Source organism: Coregonus lavaretus, assembly GCF_964263955.1.
Source record: "Coregonus lavaretus genome assembly, contig: HAP1_SCAFFOLD_6969, whole genome shotgun sequence".
NCBI lineage: Eukaryota > Metazoa > Chordata > Actinopteri > Salmoniformes > Salmonidae > Coregonus > Coregonus lavaretus.
In genome coordinates, this window is record NW_028157046.1 from 7501 (window position 1) to 29597 (window position 22097).

A 22097-nucleotide genomic window follows, 5' to 3' on the forward strand; every position below is an offset into this window, starting at 1 on the left:
ACTTTGTTATATACCCTTTGTTGGCAATGACACAGGTCAAACGTTTTCTGTAAGTCTTCACAAGGTTTTCACACACTGTTGCTGGTATTTTGGCCCATTCCTCCATGCAGATCTCCTCTAGAGCAGTGATGTTTTGGGGCTGTCGCTGGGCAACACAGACTTTCAACTCCCTCCAAAGATTTTCTATGGGGTTGAGATCTGGAGACTGGCTAGGCCACTCCAGGACCTTGAAATGCTTCTTACGAAGCCACTCCTTCGTTGCCCGGGTGGTGTGTTTGGGATCATTGTCATGCTGAAAGACCCAGCCACGTTTCATCTTCAATGCCCTTGCTGATGGAAGGAGGGTTTCACTCAAAATCTCACGATACATGGCCCCATTCATTCTTTCCTTTACACGGATCAGTCGTCCTGGTCCCTTTGTGTCACGGTTTCGGCCGAGGCTGCCTCTCTCCCTTGTTCGGGCAGGCTTCGGCGTTCGTCGTCTCCGGAATTCTAGCTGCCACCGATTGATGTTTCATGTTCGTTTGCTTTTGTCTGTTTGTTTCTACACCTGTTTCTGTTTTGTAGTAATTAGTGTCCTATAAGTTTCTCGTTGTGTTTGTCTTGTGTTGTGTGTGATTGTTACCGTCAGTTTGTGTATTGCTCGGTTGAGCGTTATTTGCTCCACTGTTTGCTGGAGCGTTCGTTGCACTTGTTTGTGCACTTATTCATTTTTGTCGCACCTGTTTGTGCGCATTGTCTTTTCGCCTTCGTGCGTATTTTGCTGTCAGGCTTATTTTGTCCTGTTGCCTGTGTTTAGGCAGTAATACAGCTTTTTGGAATATCAGTCTGCTTCCTGCGTATGATTCATACACAACACCTACAACACGACCTGACAGAATCACACACCACACAGTATGGAATCAGCAGGAGCCGAAGCAGCACATACAAGACTGGAAGCCCAGGTTCGGGAACAGCAAGAGCAGCTCCTGCAGATGGGGGCCGCCCTGCAGGAGGTGATGACCACCCTCCGAGGCTGGGGTCCGCCTCCACCGCCAGCCGCCCAGCCAGCACCATCGGCCAGCCCACCCAGTCCAGCGCCGGAACCTCGCGGAGTCCGACTATCTCTCCCGAGGTCCTACGACGGGACCGCAGCTGGGTGTCAGGGATTCCTGCTCCAGGTAGAGCTGTACCTGGCCACAGTACAACCGGCACCTTCAGGGCATGAGAGCGTGTCCGCCCTGATCTCCTGCCTGGCCGGTAAAGCGTTGGAGTGGGCCAACGCGGAGTGGAGGAAGATCGACGCCACGACTATTACGTACACCGAGTTCTCCCGCCGCTTTAGGGCGGTGTTCGACCATCCCCCGGAGGGGAAAGCGGCGGGGGAGCGTCTGGTCTTCCTCAGGCAGGGGAAGAGGAGTGCCCAGGAATTCGCACTCGAATTCCGTACTCTAGCGGCAGATGCAGGGTGGAATGAGCGGGCCCTCATCGATCTATACCGATGTAGCCTCAGAGAGGACGTCCGTCGGGAGCTGGCCTGTAGGGACACCAGTCTCACTTTCGACCAGCTGGTCGACATGTCAATCAGGTTAGATAACCTATTGGCTACCCGCGGACGTCCTGAGGGGGGTCCGTCCATTCCATCCTCCAGCGCATCCGAGCCGTGTCCTATGGAGCTCGGGGGCGCTGGCGCTAGAGATAGGAGGAGTCGGCAGACTAGGGGGTCCATCCACTGCACCAACTGTGGTCGGGGAGGACACACCGCGGCTAGGTGCTGGGGATGGCCTCCTAGGGGAGATGACGACAGGTCCCGCACTGGGGATTCCCTCCAGGTGAGTAGGCGCCCCACTCACCCAGAGCTCACTGTTGCCCATTTTTGTATACCTGTCAGTTTTCCACAGGTAGCACCTCAATCCCAGCATAAGGCGCTGGTAGATTCAGGCGCGGCTGGGAATTTTATTGATAGAAAATTTTGTTTAAGGTTAGGGATTCCCCGTATTCCTGTTGACGTTCCTTTTCCCGTTCATGCCCTAGATAGTCGTCCGTTGGGTACGGGCTTGATCAGGGAGGTCACGGCGCCACTTAGGATGTGTGCGCAGGGGAGTCATCAGGAGATGATTCAGCTGTTCCTGATTGACTCTCCTGCGTATCCGGTGGTGCTGGGCCTACCTTGGTTGAGTACCCATAACCCCGCTATTTCGTGGCAGGAGAGGGCTCTGATGGAGTGGTCTGCTCAGTGTGTGGGTAGATGTTTAGGCGTTTCCGTAGGGGCTACCTCGGTGGAGAGTCCAAACCAGGTGCCCGCATTGCGCATTCCACCTGAGTATGGGGATTTGGCTATTGCGTTTAGTAAGGCAAGGGCGACGCGGTTGCCACCCCATAGGCAGGGGGATTGTGCGATAGACCTTCAGGCAGGAGCTGCGCTCCCACGGAGTCATGTGTATCCTCTGTCTCAGGAGGAGAAGAAAGCTATGGAGATTTACATAGACGAATCACTGAGACAAGGATACATACGGCCGTCCACTTCCCCCGCGTCCTCGAGTTTCTTTTTCGTGAAGAAGAAGGATGGTGGTTTGCGTCCGTGCATCGATTACCGTGGTCTCAATCAGATTACGGTGAAGTATAGTTATCCACTCCCGCTGATTGCGACCATGACTGAGTCGTTGCATGGGGCGCGCTTCTTCACGAAATTAGATCTCAGGAGCGCGTACAACTTGGTGCGCATCAGGAAGGATGATGAATGGAAAACAGCCTTTAGTACCACCTCGGGCCATTACGAGTATCTAGTCATGCCATACGGGTTGATGAATGCTCCGTCGGTTTTCCAATCATTCGTGGATGAGATCTTCAGGGACATGCAGGGACAGGGAGTCGTTGTGTACATAGATGACATTCTCGTGTACTCACCTACCCGTGTCGAGCATGTGGCCCTGGTGCGCCGGGTGTTGCGGAGGCTGGTGGAGCACGACCTGTATGTGAAGGCAGAGAAGTGTCTGTTTTTCCAGGAGTCGATTTCCTTTTTGGGGTATCAGTTGTCAGCTTCAGGGGTGAAGATGGAGGTAGACCGAGTGTCAGCCGTGCGTAATTGGCAAACACCAACCACTGTGAAAGAGGTGCAGCAGTTTTTGGGGTTTGCGAATTACTACCGGAGGTTTATCCGGGGTTTTGGGCAGGTGGCAGCTCCCATCACGTCTCTCTTGAAGGGGGGCCCGGTGCGTCTGCAGTGGTCAGTCGAGGCGGACAGGGCGTTTGGGAGGCTGAAGGACCTGTTTACCTCGGCCCCGGTGCTGGCGCATCCGGATCCCTCTTTACCATTTCAGGTAGAGGTGGACGCGTCTGAGGCCGGTATTGGCGCCGTGCTTTCACAACGGTCAGGCGCGCCACCTAAACTCCGCCCCTGTGCCTTCTATTCCAAGAAGCTCAGTCCGGCGGAGCGAAATTATGACGTCGGGGACAGGGAGCTGTTAGCTGTGGTACAGGCCCTTAAGGTGTGGAGGCACTGGCTTGAGGGGGCTCAACACCCTTTCCTCATTTTGACGGACCACCGTAACCTGGAGTACATCCGGGCAGCGAGGAGGCTAAACCCTCGGCAGGCTAGATGGAGTATGTTTTTGACCCGTTTCTCTTTTAAGATCACCTACATCCCTGGGTCACAAAACGGTAAGGCAGATGCGCTGTCTCGGCGGTATGACGGGGAGGAGAGGTCCGTGGAGCCCACTCCCATACTGCCGGAGTCGTGTCTATTGGCACCGGTGGTGTGGGAGCTCGATTCTGAGCTCGAGCGGGCATTACGCACCGACCCTAGTCCACCACAATGCCCGGAGGGCCGGAGGTATGTTCCGCTCGAGTGTCGGGATCGATTGATCTATTGGGCTCACACGTCACCCTCCTCTGGACACCCGGGTATCGGCCGGACAGTGCACTGTCTTAGTGCCAAATATTGGTGGCCCACGTTGGCCAGGGATGTGAGGGTTTATGTTTCCTCCTGCTCTGTGTGCGCCCAGTGTAAGGCGCCTAGACATCTGCCTAGGGGTAAGTTACTGCCCCTGCCCGTTCCACAACGACCATGGTCCCACCTCTCGGTGGATTTTATAACTGACCTTCCCCTCTCTCAAGGGAATACTACCATCCTGGTCGTTGTGGACCGGTTCTCTAAGGCCTGTCGTTTGCTCCCCATGCCGGGTCTTCCTACTGCCCTGCAGACCGCCGAAGCTATATTCACCCATGTGTTCCGGCACTACGGGGTGCCCGAGGACATTGTGGCTGACCGAGGTCCCCAATTCACCTCCAGAGTCTGGAGAGCTTTTATGGAGCGGTTGGGGGTCTCGGTGAGTCTCACCTCGGGTTACCACCCGGAGAGTAATGGGCAGGTGGAACGCGTTAACCAGGATGTGGGTAGGTTTCTCAGAACGTACTGCCGGGATCGGCCGGAGGAGTGGGCGAGATATGTGCCCTGGGCCGAGATGGCACAGAACTCTCTCCGCCACTCCTCCACCCAACTAACCCCTTTTCAGTGTGTTTTGGGGTACCAGCCGGTTCTGGCACCATGGCATGAGAGCCAGATCGAGGCCCCCGCTGTGGATGAGTGGGTGCGGCGCTCGGAGGAGACGTGGGACGCTGCACACGTCCATCTGCAGCGTGCCATACGTCGACAGAAGACGAGCGCCGACCTACACCGCAGTGAGGGGCCAGTGTACGCACCTGGAGATCGAGTCTGGCTCTCTGCCAGAAACCTGCCCCTCCGCCTGCCCTGTCGGAAGCTGGGTCGGCGGTTTGTAGGGCCATTTAAAGTCCTGAGAAGGTTGAACGAGGTATGTTATAGATTACAGTTACCAGTTGAGTATAAGTGTATTAACCCCTCGTTCCATGTGTCCCTTCTCAGGCCGGTGGTAGCAGGCCCACTCCAAGAACATGAGATCTTGGAGACCCCCCCGCCCCCGTTGGACATCGAGGGGGCACCGGCGTACACCGTGAGATCCATCTTGGATTCTAGACGGCGGAGAGGGGGTCTTCAGTATCTGGTGGAGTGGGAGGGGTACGGTCCGGAGGAGCGGTGCTGGGTGCCGAGGAGAGACATTTTGGACCCGTCGCTCCTGACGGAATTCCATCGGGGGTATCCGACGCGCCCTGCGCCGCGGCCTCCGGGTCGTCCCCAAGGCCGGAGTCGGCGCGCGTCTGGAGCCGCGCGTCAAGGGGGGGGTACTGTCACGGTTTCGGCCGAGGCTGCCTCTCTCCCTTGTTCGGGCAGGCTTCGGCGTTCGTCGTCTCCGGAATTCTAGCTGCCACCGATTGATGTTTCATGTTCGTTTGCTTTTGTCTGTTTGTTTCTACACCTGTTTCTGTTTTGTAGTAATTAGTGTCCTATAAGTTTCTCGTTGTGTTTGTCTTGTGTTGTGTGTGATTGTTACCGTCAGTTTGTGTATTGCTCGGTTGAGCGTTATTTGCTCCACTGTTTGCTGGAGCGTTCGTTGCACTTGTTTGTGCACTTATTCATTTTTGTCGCACCTGTTTGTGCGCATTGTCTTTTCGCCTTCGTGCGTATTTTGCTGTCAGGCTTATTTTGTCCTGTTGCCTGTGTTTAGGCAGTAATACAGCTTTTTGGAATATCAGTCTGCTTCCTGCGTATGATTCATACACAACACCTACAACACGACCTGACACTTTGCAGAAAAACAGCCCCAAAGCATGATGTTTCCAACCCCATGCTTCACAGTAGGTATTGTGTTCTTTGGATGCAACTCAGCATTCTTTGTCCTCCAAACATGACGAGTTGAGTTTTTACCAAAAAGTTATATTTTGGTTTCATCTGACCATATGACATTCTCCCAATCCTCTTCTGGATCATCCAAATGCACTTCAGACGGGCCTGGACATGTACTGGCTTAAGCAGGGGGACACGTCTCGCACTGCAGGATTTGAGTCCCTGGCGGCGTAGTGTGTTACTGATGGTTGGCTTTGTTACTTTGGTCCCAGCTCTCTGCAGGTCATTCACTAGGTCCCCCCGTGTGGTTCTGGGATTTTTGCTCACCGTTCTTGTGATCATTTTGACCCCACGGGGTGAGATCTTGCGTGGAGCCCCAGATCGAGGGAGATTATCAGTGGTCTTGTATGTCTTCCATTTCCTAATAATTGCTCCCACAGTTGATTTCTTCAAACCAAGCTGCTTACCTATTGATGATTCAGTCTTCCCAGCCTGGTGCAGGTCTACAATTTTGTTTTTGGTGTCCTTTGACAGCTCTTTGGTCTTGGCCATTGTGAAGTTTGGAGTGTGACTGTTTGAGGTTGTGGACAGGTGTCTTTTATACTGATAACAAGTTCAAACAGGTGCCATTAATACAGGTAACGAGTGGAGGACAGAGGAGCCTCTTAAAGAAGAAGTTACAGGTCTGTGAGAGCCAGAAATCTTGCTTGTTTGTAGGTGACCAAATACTTATTTTCCACCATAATTTGCAAATAAATTCATTAAAAATCCTACAATGGGATTTTCTGGATTTTTTTTTCTCAATTTGTCTGTCATAGTTGACGTGTACCTATGATGAAAATTACAGGCCTCGCTCATCTTTTTAAGTGGGAGAACTTGCACAATTGGTGGCTGACTAAATACTTTTTTCCCCCACTGTATGTCGAATTTTATGTTCCTTTTGATGGCATAGAAGGCCCTTCTTGCCTTGTCTCTCAGATCGTTCACAGCTTTGTGGAAGTTACCTATGGCGCTGATGTTTAGGCCGAGGTATGTATAGTTTTTTGGGTGCTCTAGAGCAATGACGTCTAGATAGAATTTGTATTTGTGGTCCTGGCAACTGGACCTTTTTTGGAACACCATTACTTTTGTCTTACTGAGATTTACTGTCAGGGCCCAGGTCTGACAGAATCTGTGCAGAAGATCTAGGTGCTGCTGTAGGCCCTCCTTGGTTGGTGACAGAAGCACCAGATCATCAGCAAACAGTAGACATTTGACTTCAGATTCTAGTAGGGTGAGGCAGGGTGCTGCAGACTGTTCTAGTGCCCTCGCCAATTCGTTGCTATATATGTTGAAGAGGGTGGGGCTTAAACTGCATCCCTCTCTCACCCCACGGCCCTCTCTCTCTCTCCCCCCTCTCTCTCCCCCTCTCGCTCTCTCCCCCCCTCTCTCTCCCCCTCTCTCTCTCTCCCCCCTCTCTCTCTCTCTCTCTCCCCCTCTCTCTCTCTCCCCCCTCTCTCCCCCTCCCCCCCCCTCTCTCTCCCCCTCTCTCTCTCTATCCCCCCCTCTCTCTCCCCCTCTCTCTCTATACCCCCCCCACTCTCTCCCCCTTTCTCTCCCCCCCCCCCCTCTCTCTCTGTCTCTCCTGTATCTCCCTGCTGTCCTCTTTAGTTTTTTGACCTGAGGGAAAGAGGAATAGGGCAGGCTTCAAATCTGCTGTTGGTTTTAATTATGGTCTTCCTTCCCCCTCTCTCAAAGCCAGCTTGTTTTCCTGTTTTACACAATATTTGCTGGATCAGAACATTCTCCCCTGGTTTGAGAGTTGTCTCTGTCTCTCTCACTCTCTCTCTCCTGTTCTACATACAACCTGTCTGCTAGCTCACTGTACCTTCAGGTACACCAGAGAAGCCAACAGAATCCCCCTGATACGTAGAAGGCAAAAAACAAGAAAACTAATCCAACCCTGCCTGCCTGTCGGTCGTCACTATTTCAATGCATTTCATCATTTAAAGTTGGGTTAGTTCTATCCTAAGAAGCTGCCGCACAACACACAGAATACAGTGTAACTAATGAAAGGCTTTGGGTAGGAGTGACTGGTGTGACTGATAGGGATCTGGGCTTTGATGGCATTGGGAGGGGTTTGAAGGTTGAAGGTTTTAAATTGCTGCTTTGTTCCTTTGTGTTTCTGAATGTCTTGTCTGTTCTGATGTCGTCTCTGTGTAGAGACCGAGGGCTCAGAGAGAGAGAGAGAGAGAGACAAGGCCAGGGCATAGGTAATTATTCTAGTCATGTAAAACGGAGCAGGCCTGAGACGCGCCAGACAAAGTTATCATCATTTCTCACCCGTTAGCGCAGAGCTCACTCTCTCTCGTCTCCTCCCCGTGAAAACAGTCTCCGGGGAAAATAGCAGCACTTGTTTTTCTGTCCGGCTGTAAAAACCTATTCCTGTGTGTTGCAGTTATTATCTCAGATGAGAGTGGTAGGAAAGAGGGAAGGCTTTTAGGGTGGAAAGGTCGACATGTTCTTTCCTAATGGCCTTATTTGATGGCTTGTCTTTCTGTTGTGCTCACATACTCAGACATTCACACATCAGGTTGGTGGGTGTTAGGAGTGGTTTGAGGACACTGACCTTACGCTTCACCCCTCTCAGTGCTGGTGTTGTCAGATAGGTGTGTGTGTGCGTGTGTGTGTGTGTGTGTGTGTGTGTGTGTGTGTGTGTGTGTGTGTGTGTGTGTGTGTGTGTGTGTGTGTGATTGTGTGTGTCTGTGTATAGTTGAGTAAAAGTTGTGGCGCCCTCCCTCACCTTGAGTCTCCAGCAGGAGAGGAGAGGAGAGGAGAGGGGAGGGACTGTGTCTGTCTGACATGATTGATGGGTATATTCTGAGAACATCTGGAGGATGCCTGAGGACTGACGATGAAGAGGAGAATGCAGTTTGGTGTGTGTGTGTGTGTGTGTGTTTGTGTATGATAATGACGTATGTGTAAGATGGCGAATGAGTTTTTTTTTTTTCGGAGTATTTGTGCGTGTGCATGGGTGAATACATGGTTGGATGTGTGTGTGTGTCCTTCTCCCAGCCCATTGAGATGTCTTGACTGAAGAGGAGAGGTAGGAGTCCTTCAGTAGCCCAGTCACACTCTGGTCCACTCCAGACACACTTAATGGTTAATCATCCTCAACCATCCACGCTTCCCTGTCCTAACGCCCCGGGCCCTCTCGTCTTCCCTCTCCTCTCCTCTCTTCTGCATCCTCCCTCCATACCACCAAAATAAACTGTAGTAATAGGCCATTCTACCTGAGTAATTCACCTGCTCTCCTCCACTGGTTGTTTACCCTTGTTGGAAAGGGAGAGATCAGCTGTGCTTAGATGGCTTTTGAACATTGCTTTTCGACAAACCCAACTCCCTTAGCTTTCCTAAAGAATGTAAAGGTAAACTCCACCACTTTTCAACCTCATTTGCATTATCTTCAGCACAATACCAGTGTCTACGTATGTGAAAACAACACATTTCTAAAAAAATACACGTCACCTCAAACATTTTTAAAATGTTTGAGGTGACGTGGGGAGCAAGAAAATATCCTCCCTCTGGCTAGAAACTCGTTGTTTTGAAAATCACCGTTTTTTTTCTTTCAATCCTACCCTGTGATGTCACAGAGAAGCATTTTTTAGGACCTTTCTTCTTATCTTTTTAACCACAGATCATAGAAACGTGCTGTTTTCACATACATAGACACTGGTTTGGAGATAATTCATATTAGGTTGAAAAGTGGCAGAATTGCCCTTAAGCTCCAATTTATTTTCCATCTTGTTTGAACTACTTATTATGTATCCCAAGTGTGTTCTAAGACTATAACTAACACAGTGGAACATGTTATTGTTTTTGATTGGAGAGCTCAGGTGTGATTATGAATCAAAGGTTACCCCGGTGGGGAAATATTGATTGTGTTCATTATTACGTCCTTGGTAAATGCCAGGACAGCAACCTTGCTCCTTCAATTTAAGGGTATTATGTTTTCGTATTCAGCTCAAATTGACTGTGTACTCATTTCCGGTGGCGACGGAGCAAAACCTAGGCCTAAAGGCATAATTTTGCTAACTCCACTCCTTATTTTGAATGGGTGCAGTTAGGGGTCAGGGGTCAAGTACAGCGGCATAGAATGGGGACGTGTCTCTAGGATTAGTTTTCCAAATGGCCCACCAACATCAGACAGCCTCTCGGCCCAGCCCAAAATACTTCCCCCACTTCCTCCTCCCCAGGTTACCATGGAAACTATCTCCCCTCACAGTGACTTGTCCGGTAATTATTTGTTGACATTTACAAAGTTTGCATAGAAAATAGATGCGACAATTGCCCACTGCGGTGCGTTTCCATGTAACTATCTTGTGTCGATAAAAACAGCTTGACCTAATGACGTCACACCTAAAAAAAAACATGTTTTGCTAAAACCTACAGTGTTGAATATAAATGAAGTAGTTGAAGTGTTTCCATTACCCATTTAGGCAAATTGCGCATTAATAAATTGCTGACAGTCTGTATGCCCTCCCACCTGTCAGTTTGATGTCTCAGGTAGCCCTCGAAAGCCAGCATGGATAGAATGCAAAAATGGACTAATATCTGCCATATTCATATAATTCTCATGCGCCAACATATGGCCATGGTCCGTGCCATTGTTACATTTGCACTCCTGTATCCAGCCAAACAGAAAAGCAATTCAGGCATTCTTGAAAGTCAGGACAATCCTTGACCTGCAAAGAAACATTATTTTAATATTTGAAACAATTTATTTAGCAAGCATTTACATTTTTAGTCATTTAGCAGACGCTCTTATCCAGAGCGACTTACAGGAGCAATTAGGGTTAAGTGCCTTGCTCAAGGGCACATCGACATATTTTTCAACTAGTAGGCTCGGGGATTAGAACCAGCAACCTTTCGGTTACTGGCACAACACTCTTAACCACTAAGCTACCTGCCGCCCCATTTAGACTTATAATATCGACACCCCTTCCTACGGGCGGTAAATCATTGGATCTGATTCATTTGGTTCAATGCAATTCAATCTTTGAGGACTGCAGCAATAGAAATACAATGTATTTAATTTATTTATTAATAAGCCCTTGTCAACTTCCTGTCTGGTTGTTTTGCTCACAGCTCACTGTCACCCTGTTTACACATTAGGCTATGGATTTAGTACTGAAAAATAATTTGTTTGCAAATGCTGGGGCCATGACATCACGTGCCCCGCCTACCTTAAAAATGATTCCGCTATCATAATTTATTCGAAAAACACATTTTCCATCATTTGTCGCAACAAGGAAAGTTAGACAAAAGAAACATCCACCCCTGTCTGTCGAACGGAAACAAATGTTGTCAATCTTTAAAAAATGTCTCCTATATCTGCCGTTTCCATTACACGTGTCACAATTATAATTTTTGGCCGACATTGCTTTTGTCGAATAAACCTGGGTCAATGGAAACCTGCCTAGTGTAAGGAGAAGGTTTACCTGAGGTCTTTAAAGATCTTCTTTCTTAAGGCTTGTTTCGGTTTATGACTTTGTTTAAGACGGATACTGCTGGACTGGAGCTAGTATCAGTTGTGTGACATCATGCCTCAGGTCCTAGGGGTGTCATGTTAATATATAGCTCAGTATGTCATGCAGGGGCTATATAGATTTACTCTCTTCCATCTGGCAACCACCTTATCAATGAAAGAGAACAAACCTAGCAAACCATCACACTTCCCCCTCCTCCTCTTCCTCCTGCTCCTCCTCCTCCTCAGCAGCAGTCTGACTGATATTACCTCTGTCACAGCATGGTGATGCTATCACTATGACAACACACGCTAGTTCAATTCCCATTTTCCTTTTTCGTTCAGTGGCTCCCGTCTCAGTTGCTCTCTCCGCAGTCCATTCCAAAACAACGATAGCTGTTTGGAAAGTGAATCAAGTGAAGTAGAGATTACAGAGAATTGTGGGGGATCAGACCTGGCGAGACTACTCTAGAAAACACTTCAAATGAGGGCTTCAAGGCCTCCCGAGTGGCGCAGCGGTCCAAGGCACTGCATCGGAGTTCTAGAGGCGTCACTACAGACCCAGGTTTGATCTCAGGCTGTGTCGCAGCCGGCCGCAACCGGGAGACGCATGAGGCGGTGCACATACAACACTCCTTCAGTAGCCTCCAACTGCTCTTAAACACTAGTAAAACTAAATGCATGCTCTTCAGTCGAACACTGCTGGCACCCGCCCACCCGACTAGAATCACTACTCTCGACGGGTCTGACCTAGAGTATGTGGACAACTACAAATACCTAGGTGTCTGGTTAGACTGTAAACTCTCCTTCCAGACTCACATTAAGAATCTCCAATCCAAAGTTAAATCTAGAATCGGCTTCCTATTTCGCAAACAAAGCCTCCTTCACTCATGCTGCCAAACATGCCCTCGTAAAACTGACTATCCTACCGATCCTTGACTTCGGCGATGTCATTTACAAAATAGCCTCCAACACTATACTCAGCAAATTGGATGTAGTCTATCACAGTGCCATCTGTATTGTCACCAAAGCCCCATATACTACCCACCACTGTGACCTGTACGCTCTTGTTGGCTGGTCCTCACTACATATTTGTCGCCAAACCCACTGGCTCCAGGCCATCTATAAATCACTGCTAGGCAAATCCCCGCCTTATCTTAGCTCATTGGTCACCATACCAACACCCACCCGTAGTATGCGCTCCAGCAGGTATATCTCACTGGTCATCCCCAAAGCCAACACCTCCTTTGGCCGCCATTCCTTCCAGTTCTCTGCTGCCAATGACTGGAACGAATTGCAAAAATCTCTGAAGCTGGAGACTCTTATCTCCCTCACTAACTTTAAGCATCAGTTGTCAGAGCACCTTACCGATCACTGCACCTGTACACAGCCCATCTGAAATTAGCCCACCCAACTACCTCATCCCCATATTGTTATTTATTTTGCTCATTTGCACCCCAGTATCTCTATTTGCACATCATCTCTTGCACATCTATCATTCCAGTGTTAATACTAATTGTAATTATTTTGCACTATAGCCTATTTATTGCCTTACCTCCATAACTTGCTACATTTGCACACACTGTATATATATTTTCTGTTGTATTTTTGACTTTATGTTTTGTTTTACCCCATATGTAACTGTGTTGTTGTTTTTATCGCACTGCTTTGCTTTATCTTGGCCAGGTCGCAGTTGTAAATGAGAACTTGTTCTCAACTGGCTTACCTGGTTAAATAAAGGTTAAATAAAAAATGTTTTAAACAATTGGCCAAGCGTCGTCTGGGTTAGGGGAGGGTTTGGCCGGCTGGGATGTCCTTGTCCCATTGCGTTCTAGCGACTACTTGTGGCGGGCAGGGTGCATCCATGCTGACTTCGGACGCCAGTTGTACAGTGTTTCCTCGGACACATTGGTGCGGCTGGCTTCTGGGTTAAGTAAGCAGTGTGTCAAGAAGCAGTGCAGCTTGGCAGGGTCGTGTTTCGGAGGACGCATGGCTCTCAACCTTCGCCTCTCCCGAGTCCGTACGGGAGTTGCAACATTTTATTATTTTATTTTATAAATGCGGGCTTCAAAACAGAGGCCTAAGGGCATAACTTTGCTAACTCCACCCCATATTTTGAGTATTGGAATAAGGCCCTTGGGGTGTTGACACACCTGACTCTCAATGGGAATACCCTGGACAGATACTCAGCGAGTGGAGGAAGCGGCTGAAGGAAAAGGTTGAGATGTATTGGTGTCCTGTCTAAGCAGGCACCATAATAATAATAATATAATATGCCATTTAGCAGACGCTTTTATCCAAAGCGACTCAGTGGGAAGGGGGTGTGACATCAGAGACGACACAGCCCCATGTGCTGCAGGTGACCTGAATTCACTTCAGCCAGCTCCTCCCCTGAAGAAAATAAAAGGGCTGTTCTTCTTCTCAGACGGAATTAGAGACGCCGGATGAAATATGCATGAGCATGAGAGCATGAAACTTTACTTCAAAAAGTCTCTCTGTACGAGTGCATATTAAAGTGTTTTCCTTTAGAGCTCTTCAAACAGGGAGAGAGGAGAGGACAGGAGAGGAGAGGAGAGGACAGGACAGGATGGCCAAATGGGGAATGAGAAAGGGGAGGAGAGAGTGAAAGAAGGGGGAGAGCTTAGAGAACCCCCCTGCTGAAAGCAAATTGGAACAAACCAAAGGAACATTTACTGTGTGTAACGTAGACACTGGGAGGCAGGAAGCAGGTGGAGAGCTTAATAGAACAATAAACAATTCAAAAAAAGGAGTGGCGTTGGGACATGGAAACAGAGTCAATAACGCCTGATGGGAAATAACAACAGAGTGCTATATATATGGGGAGTAATCAGGAAGGTGATAGAGTCCAGGTGTGCCTGATGATGAGGCGCAGGTGCGTGTAATGAGGGTTGCCAGGACCGGTGGTTAGTAGACCAGCAACGTCGAGCGCCAGAGAGGGGGAGCGGGAGTAGACGTGACACTATGGCCTAGCCTACTGATGTCAACATTTCTCAGATTGCATGGAAAACCCTGTGGGGAAACCCATTGTTTTATTTCAGCACTCAGTAGGGCCTGTCTCTTTGCTCTGTACCATTATAATTGTCACTAACGTAAGGGGAATTGACATGGGACACTGGAGCTCCTTCAGAAGTATCCTTCCTTAGGCTTCCTGGGAGTTGACAGCTCCTCCACAGCATCGTTTAGACTGAGTGTTGGTCCTATAAAGAGAGCACAAATTGTTACAGTGACAAAGTTGCCCTTCTCTTCAGCGCTGCAGGCTAATGGACAGCACAACTCTCTCTGTCTCTCTCCCTCTCTCTCCCAGATCCATGGAATCATTCCACGCTACTAACTGACAGGGGCTGTGACTGTTCCTAGTAGAAAGAGAGAGTCTTCTGGAGTTCAGCATTTAAAACACACTTACTGCACACGCTGCTGCGTGTGTGTGTGTGTCTGTGTGTGTGTGTGTCGGTGTGGGTGGGTGTGTGTGTGGGTGTATGCATGTGTAAGCGGGCTTCTGCGTGTGTTGTATGCATGTGCTCTACACGAGACCGTTTCTGCCAAAAACAGTGACATTGAAACAAACAGTAGGAAGCTAGAGAATTGGGCTGCCTGCAGTGTGATGTTGTGTGTATCTCTGAAGCTCTGCTGAAAGCACAGACAGCCGGAGTGCCTGCCTAGCTCTGAAGCACAGGTGGAAGTTTTAATAGAAGGGTGTTTCATTAGACGGAGTGGTGCGCGGCAGAGATACATGGCAGGACTTTGATCTGTGTGGTGTTTTTCTGTGTGTGGAGCTCAGCGGAGGTGAGAACATGAAACAGCCTCTTTCATATTTAATGAGTGAAGATGGGGCTAAGGAAGGGAGAGGAGAGGAGCGCTGAGAGGAGCTATTCCCTAGGGCTGTCAACCCACTCCTAGTACACTCACACACATATCAAACATATCAATCACAGCACATGTTAGTGAGTGTGTTTTTGTGGCTGGTGGGGGCGGGGGCGGGGAGGGGTGTGTGGAAGTGTGTGTGTGTATGGGGGGGGCTTCCGGGTTTTGAATAGTGTATGCGTGTGAGTAAAGGAGAGACACATATGGCATGCGTGTGTTTGTATTGTTGTGATGTGTTGTGCGTTAGTGTGCATGTGTGTGACAATGGAGCCAGGGATGTTAATATGAATGACTCACAATGTGTCTCCAGAAGCCTGTTTGGGTAAAAAAAAAAAAAGTGTGTGCTTGCGATTGTGTGCATGTCTGTCTGTGGGATATGTGTGTGTGTGTTTGGTAATTATGTGTGTGTGTGTGTGTGTGTGTGTTTGTGATCGTGTGTGTGCTTCCGATCGTGTGTAGGCCTGTATATTAGCACTCAGCCTTCTGCACACCAGCAGCCTCCAGCAAGCCTATTTCTGAATCATCATGGAGGTCCTGAGAGCCTGTGGACGGTGCATTATCATCCCATTCTGACTGATGTTTGTGATTAGGAGATATTATCCCCACTCTCCTGATTAGCCCAGCACTGTCTCTCTCTCTCTCTCTCTCTCTCTCTCTCTCTCTCTCTCTCTCTCTCTCTCTCTCTCTCTCGCTCTCACTCTGGACCAGCCTCAGTACCACCACACTGGTCACAACCTCATAGCCTTACATGGGATCAGGCTACGGCAGGCTGTCAATGGACCAGTCCCCCTGGACAGAACTATGGCTGGTTAGTGTGGTGTGAGGAGGGGAGAGGGGGAATGAGAAAGAAAAAGGAGAGAGAGAGAGAGAGAGAGAGAGAGAGAGAGAGAGAGAGAGAGAGAGAGAGAGAGAGAGAGAGAGAGAGAGAGAGAGAGAGAGAGAGAGAGAGAGAGAGAGAGAGAGAGAGAGAGAGAGAGAGAGAGAAAGAGGGGAGAGAGAGAGAGAAAGAGAGAGAGAGAGGGGGGGAGAGAGAGAGAGAGGGGGGAGAAAGAGAGAGAGAACAATCCTGTCAGACATGAATGATGGGAGGAGGTCAGGGTTGGGGAGAGATCCACTTTGATCACAAAGAACAAACTCAGTGTGCTGAATCTACTGTATACCCCTGGTGTAATAGAGAGAGAGAGGGGAGGGAGGCTGATCAAACAATTCCCTGATGAAGATGCACTTGGAGTGGAGGTTGGGTTAGTGACCTCCATAGTGTGAGTCAGCTTTAGCCCAGGTACTAAGCCATAGAAATAGAGTTACTGTCAGCCATATTGAGTGAACCCACGAGTGTTCCAGTAAAGTTGATGTAGTGTGAGGGGCTTTACCGTTCTAGTAATTATAGTTCTATGGACGCAGCTGCCTCCACCCTCTATATGGGGAGTTACAAATCAGTTTCATATTGAGTCCTAGGGCCCAGAGTTTTCCTGGTTAGTGTCCCTAGGCCTAGTCATATCATATCTGTATTTATTACTAGGTTTGGGCGGTATACCGTATATACCATATACCGGGTTATTTGGAAATAACCACAGGATGGTTTTTCAATACCGTTGAAACACTTATTTTAAGTTATTTTAAGACATTTACATTTTTACAGCTACTTTTTAAGTAAATAACTGCAGTCAACTTGTGCAATATGTTAGGAGATGAAGCAGATCGTATTCTTCATTTCACCTGTCACATTATTTTACATTATGAACCTTACCGGTAGTCCCCAGTCACATGTAGTTAGTTTACAAGCACACGAGAGACCGGAGCCTTATGAGTCACTCACTGTTGTGCAGCACACACCAGGTGATCTATATACAGGTCTATAGTTACAGTATGGAATTCACAACTAAATGTTTGCCAGCTAGATATCTGTAACAAGGGGAGTCGGACGGAGCCAGGCGCAGGAGGTGGGAATCAAAGAACAGGGTTTATTAGCCAATACAGCAGTCCTCAGCAATGCGTCAACCAAATACAGTGCGACTTAAATGTGTACTGGGAAAACAAAACACACGGGTGAATATCCCAGTGATAAAAGTCTCATAATGCTCAACACGAGCTAGCGACACCTCCACATGGAACAATAACACACAAAGACATGGGGGAGCAGAGGGAATAATTATACAGAGACTGATGAGGGGATATGTACCAGGTGTGTGTGGATAACAAGACAAAACAAATGGAATGATGAAAAGAGGAGCGGCAGTGGCTAGAAAGCCTCCCCGAACAAGGAGATGAGGCAGCTTCGGAGGGAGTCGTGACAATATCTTATAACTATTAAGTTAACTGTCTAAAATGTACTAAATGCTGTGCAGTTGTGCATTTGGTTTGCTAACTTAGTAGCTAGTTATCTAGCTAGCTAGCTAAGTGGTTAGCTTCTTGCAATCAAGCTCCTCTTGGTAACAGCAGAGAATTCCCTCCTTGATCAAGAGCCAACATTTGTTTTGTGCGTGCAGCAAACTTTGAGTATAATGTTTTTGTTACTTGCATAACTTTATCAGCTGGGATATCTGTCCTGCAAATAGTTTATGTCAGAGACTGTATAACATTAGCATTCGCTATGGGACTTTACATGTACTTATTAGCAGTGCTAACCTTCGGATTGAAAATAGTGTTCAGTGCCGGTATTACCGAATATCCCGGGATGGAACAAGGTCGGTATAAAGGTATGACAACCTGGATACCGCCCAAGCCTATTTATAACACTTCCCATGATGCCACAGTGGTGGCTCATCATATCACAGTAGATACAATGTGAAGGAACACCTGCACCATCAATACCGACATGACTGAAGTTATGACATTCTACATTCCACTCAAAGGTTTATTTTGGTCCACGACAGTTGACAGCTACTGTGTTAGATCCCCAGTCAGTCTATTCTGAGACCCCACTGTAATGGTGTAATGTGTTCCAGTTAAGTATTGTGTGGTCTAAGGGGCCCAGGAGCTATGTACTGTACGTGCTCCAGATACAAACATTTAAACTATATCCAAACATCGCAGGCATCATAACTGAATATTTACAACATAGAAAGGATGGCAGGACATGAATATTTAAAAGCACCCCAATTCAAACCACTCCATCTATCAGTGTATTTGGTGTAGTGTGAGAGGTCAGGAGATGGTTAGGGTAGTCCTGTGGGGCCATATTGACATTGAATAAGTAACCTTTGGCTGCTGCTTGAGAAACAGTCATTGTCCTTCACACTCATTAATTTTGTATCTGAATTTTCACCGCATGCTGATGGGGGTATCATGTGTCTTGTCTCTTAAGTTTGTCCAAATGTTTTGACAGTGTTTGCAAGTCTGGAGGCTCATATACCTCACACAGTATTTAGTAACTACCACAGTTACCATAGAGCATAATAAATCATTTTCAGATTTTCCATAGTCAATTAAGATTTTATAAGAACCTAAAATCCTCTGTAATAAATGACAATACAATAATGTTGTGATCAAAATCGTCTGATGGATATTTTGTTCTGTGAATCGATATGCTGTCCCCCGGCCTGTTGAGTGACTAGTCTGTTGTTATGCTTGTCTCTTCCACAGAGCTGCCGTACGGCTGGGAGAAGATTGATGACCCTATTTACGGCAGCTACTATGTGGAGTAAGTCTGGACGCACTGCTTTAATATTTAATGACTGTTTTCATTTCCAGTGTTCCCCCGTGTTATGTTTCCACTATCCTGTGTTAGTCAGAGTCATTCTGCTGCTCATTTAGAGCTCTGTCTGTCTGTCTGTCTGTCTGTCTGTCTGTTTGTCGGTCCGTGTGGATGGGTCAGTGGGTGCTTGTTTGTTAGTATGCATGCATTTGTGAGTGTATGTGTGTGTGTTTCTGTGTCTCTGTGTGAGTGTGTAACTGTGTACCTGTGTACCTGTTCACATGCGCAAGTTTATGTGCGTGCTCCTGTGTGTTTGGTCATAATGTGTGTGTGTGTGTGTGTGTGTGTGTGTGTGTGTGTGTGTGTGTGTGTGTGTGTGTGTGTGTGTGTGTGTGTGCGCGCCATCTTTGTGTGATGTGGTGCAATGGCGAGGTGTCTCTGTCTTCTCTATTGAACCAAATGTACCCTTCCTATTCTGGAGGTGTCATTTCTCTTGCTGGATGCACACTACTCCCCCTAGTCCAGTGAGAGGAGGGGAGGTCTATTTATAGCCTGGCTGGAGAGGAAGTTATATTCTCTATCCCCAAGAAAGACCAGAACAGTGTGCCTGCCTTGCCTACACTCCCTCTCTCCCTCTCTCCCTCTCTCCCTCTCTCCCTCTCTTCCTCTCTCCCTCTCTCCCTCTCTTCCTCTCTCCCTCTCTCCCTCTCTCCCTCTGCCCTGTAGAAATCCCATATCCCCAGGCAGCCACTGAGCCATCGCACGCACACACACTAGCGTCATACCTGACCCTGCCAAGTCCAATAATTATGTCCCACTGCCTGGCTGTACCGTTGAGTTAACCTAATATCTCATGAAGAAACAGAGGGTGTGTAGGCTGGGCAGACAATGTGCGTACCTACAGAAGCATTATTCCTACTGTCTCGCACTGACCGGGAGGGCACATCTAATTGATGACAAATTACTTCACACTTTCAAAAGTACAGTATTTAAAATTATCTACTATAATTATCGACTCAACCTAATTTTCAATCTGTTCATTTTTACTTAGCAAAGCCATTCTGCAGCTCCATTACATAATACTAGGGATACTAAGGCTATTGAATTAATCATCATAGCACAGCACTGTGCATCCAGCTTTTAGCAGAGGGAGCGAGGAAGAGGAGGAGGAAGAGGAGGTTGATACGACAGAGAGCCCAGTGAAATGTCATATCTTTGCCTTTCTCTGTAGCCACATAAACAGAAGGACCCAGTTTGAGAACCCAGTCCTGGAAGCCAAGAGGAGAGTCCAGCAACACCAGCAAATGCAAGAGCAGGGTCTGTCCTCGCTGCCCCTACCTACTATCTACAGAGGTAAGATAGTACCTCTACCTCTACCCAATGTGTTAGAGTTTGTGTATGATTATTGTCTTTAGATATTTTTATCTTAAGTGTCTGTCATCTTCGTCTTTGTGTTTGTGTATCACTGTCATTCTTCACAACTCCCTTTTCTTTGCTAACACTCTGCTAACACTTTGCTAACACCAGCCTCTCTGTTCACAACACGTTTATCACCCCACTGAGTTCTTCGAGGCTGTCTGAAGTAAATCATGCTGTATAGGTTGAGGGTTGAGAGGGTTTGTCTCCGTAGGAAATTGGCCTCTGTGAGTGAAGGGGTTACCATGGTTACCCTTCCTGTACGCTGCAAAATGAAGGCTCTCTCTCCTCCTAAGTGATAGCAGAGAGGGGTAGAAAAATTAATATTTCCTCACATATAAATTAGGAGAGAAAAAGGAAGTTTACTTGTGGAGCATCAGACAGTGAGTGGACTACTTTATCTCTGTCACAGTGGTAGAGGAGGTCCCACTCTCCGCCACGTTACCCAGAGCCACCCTGGCCCACATTGGCCCCGCCCCGGAGCGCTGCCAGAGCCTCAGCGACCTCTCCCAGTCCCTCCCCCCGGGCCACCGGGTGTCGCTGTTGGCCCTGCACACCCACACGCCCCCCGCCTCCGCCACCAACTCCCCACTGCGGCGCCCCCACCGGGCGCGGAGGGATACGTCGTGCTGCCCACACCAGCACCTCCACCAGTCACTTCACGCCTTTGTGGTAGAGCCGGCTGCTGTGGGTTGTAGCCCATTCCCCCTGCGGTGCTCTCTCAGTAAGTAGGGCAGTGAGTAATGGTACAGGTTTGTTCTTCTTCTGCCTGCACTGAGCTGCCTCGCTCTCTTCTCAAAGCATGCCTGCTCCCCCGGCAGACCCACGCTGGATCCCTCCTCGTCTCAGGCGCTCGGCTCGCTGCTTGACATGTTTGATTGCGCTACACCACGGTGTGTCTTCCCCTCCTTACGTCTGGCAGCAGAAACTGTAAACACACCGCTCTATGTTTGGACGCCTGACAACAAACGTTGGCTTTAAGCAAACAGAGAGAGACGGGCGTGTGCCCTCTACCTGCCTTCCAAGGTGAACGTAGGGGAGATTGAATTGAGTGTGGTAAACGCTCGTTGGCTGAGTTTTCCTCTTTGCTGTGCCAGAGACTATTTCCTGAATCCTGGCCTTCCCCTTTTTGGTTCCCTGAGCATTGTATTTTGGGGGGATGATGAGAGCTCATGATTCTTCAGTGTCCCAACAGCATGTTGTTCCAGAATGTTAAGATCTCTCACCTGCTTCCCTCACCCCTCTGAGAAGGGAAATATACCAAGCTGCTCCGATGGATGCTGATGATTCCTTGATTTTCTGCACTGTGTTTTTGCTCCAGCTCTGAGTGTGTATTCAGCTACCAAAACCCCTGGCATAGGATGAGAGGTAAGGATTGACATTTTAAATGGCTGTAGACGTTCGGTGGAAGGTTTTGGCAGTGACAGCTTGAGCTGGAGTAAACACCGCCCCACCTGCATCTGTCAGCACCCACTCCTCACTGTTCTAACGCTGCCTACTGCTCCACCTACCCAGAGAGGATCCCTGTGTTCATGCGGCCCTTCCACTAAACAAGCCTTACCTCTACCATCCTATTGAATGATAAAATGAACTTGCATCAGCATTTGTAGTGCACCATACTCTCTTTGTAAGGGTCTAAGTAGGATGTATGTGTGTATATTGTTTATTGATTTTGTGTGTGTGTGTGTGTGTGTGTGTGTGTTGTACCTGCACACTTGTCCTTGTGTGTGTTGTGTCTGCCTGCGTGCCTGTCTGTCTGTCCGTCTGTCTGTGTGTGTATGTGTGGGTTCTCCCTTACAGAGAAGCCCCTGTTCACACGGACGCCACCCAGCTGAAGGGCAGCTTCCTGTCCACGGCCCTGCAGAAGAGCAGCATGGGCTTTGGCTTCACCATCATCGGAGGGGACGAGCCAGATGAGTTCCTGCAGGTCAAGAGTGTCATACCTGACGGCCCCGCTGCACAGGACGGAAAGATGGACA

General features: G+C 48.5%; 1 protein-coding gene across 1 annotated transcript in view; it reads left to right on the plus strand.

Annotated features, from left to right (window-relative positions):
* LOC311125859 (membrane-associated guanylate kinase, WW and PDZ domain-containing protein 2-like) overlaps positions 1-21965 on the plus strand; it is a 29420-nt gene extending 7455 nt beyond the window's left edge. The window contains exons 3-5 of the mRNA XM_084199891.1: positions 18651-18708; positions 19934-20055; positions 21919-21965. Of these exons, the coding sequence (XP_084056017.1) occupies positions 18651-18708; positions 19934-20055; positions 21919-21953 (215 nt within the window). The 3' untranslated portion in view covers positions 21954-21965. The remainder of the gene's footprint in view (positions 1-18650; positions 18709-19933; positions 20056-21918) is intronic.
* Positions 21966-22097: the final 132 nt, after the last annotated feature.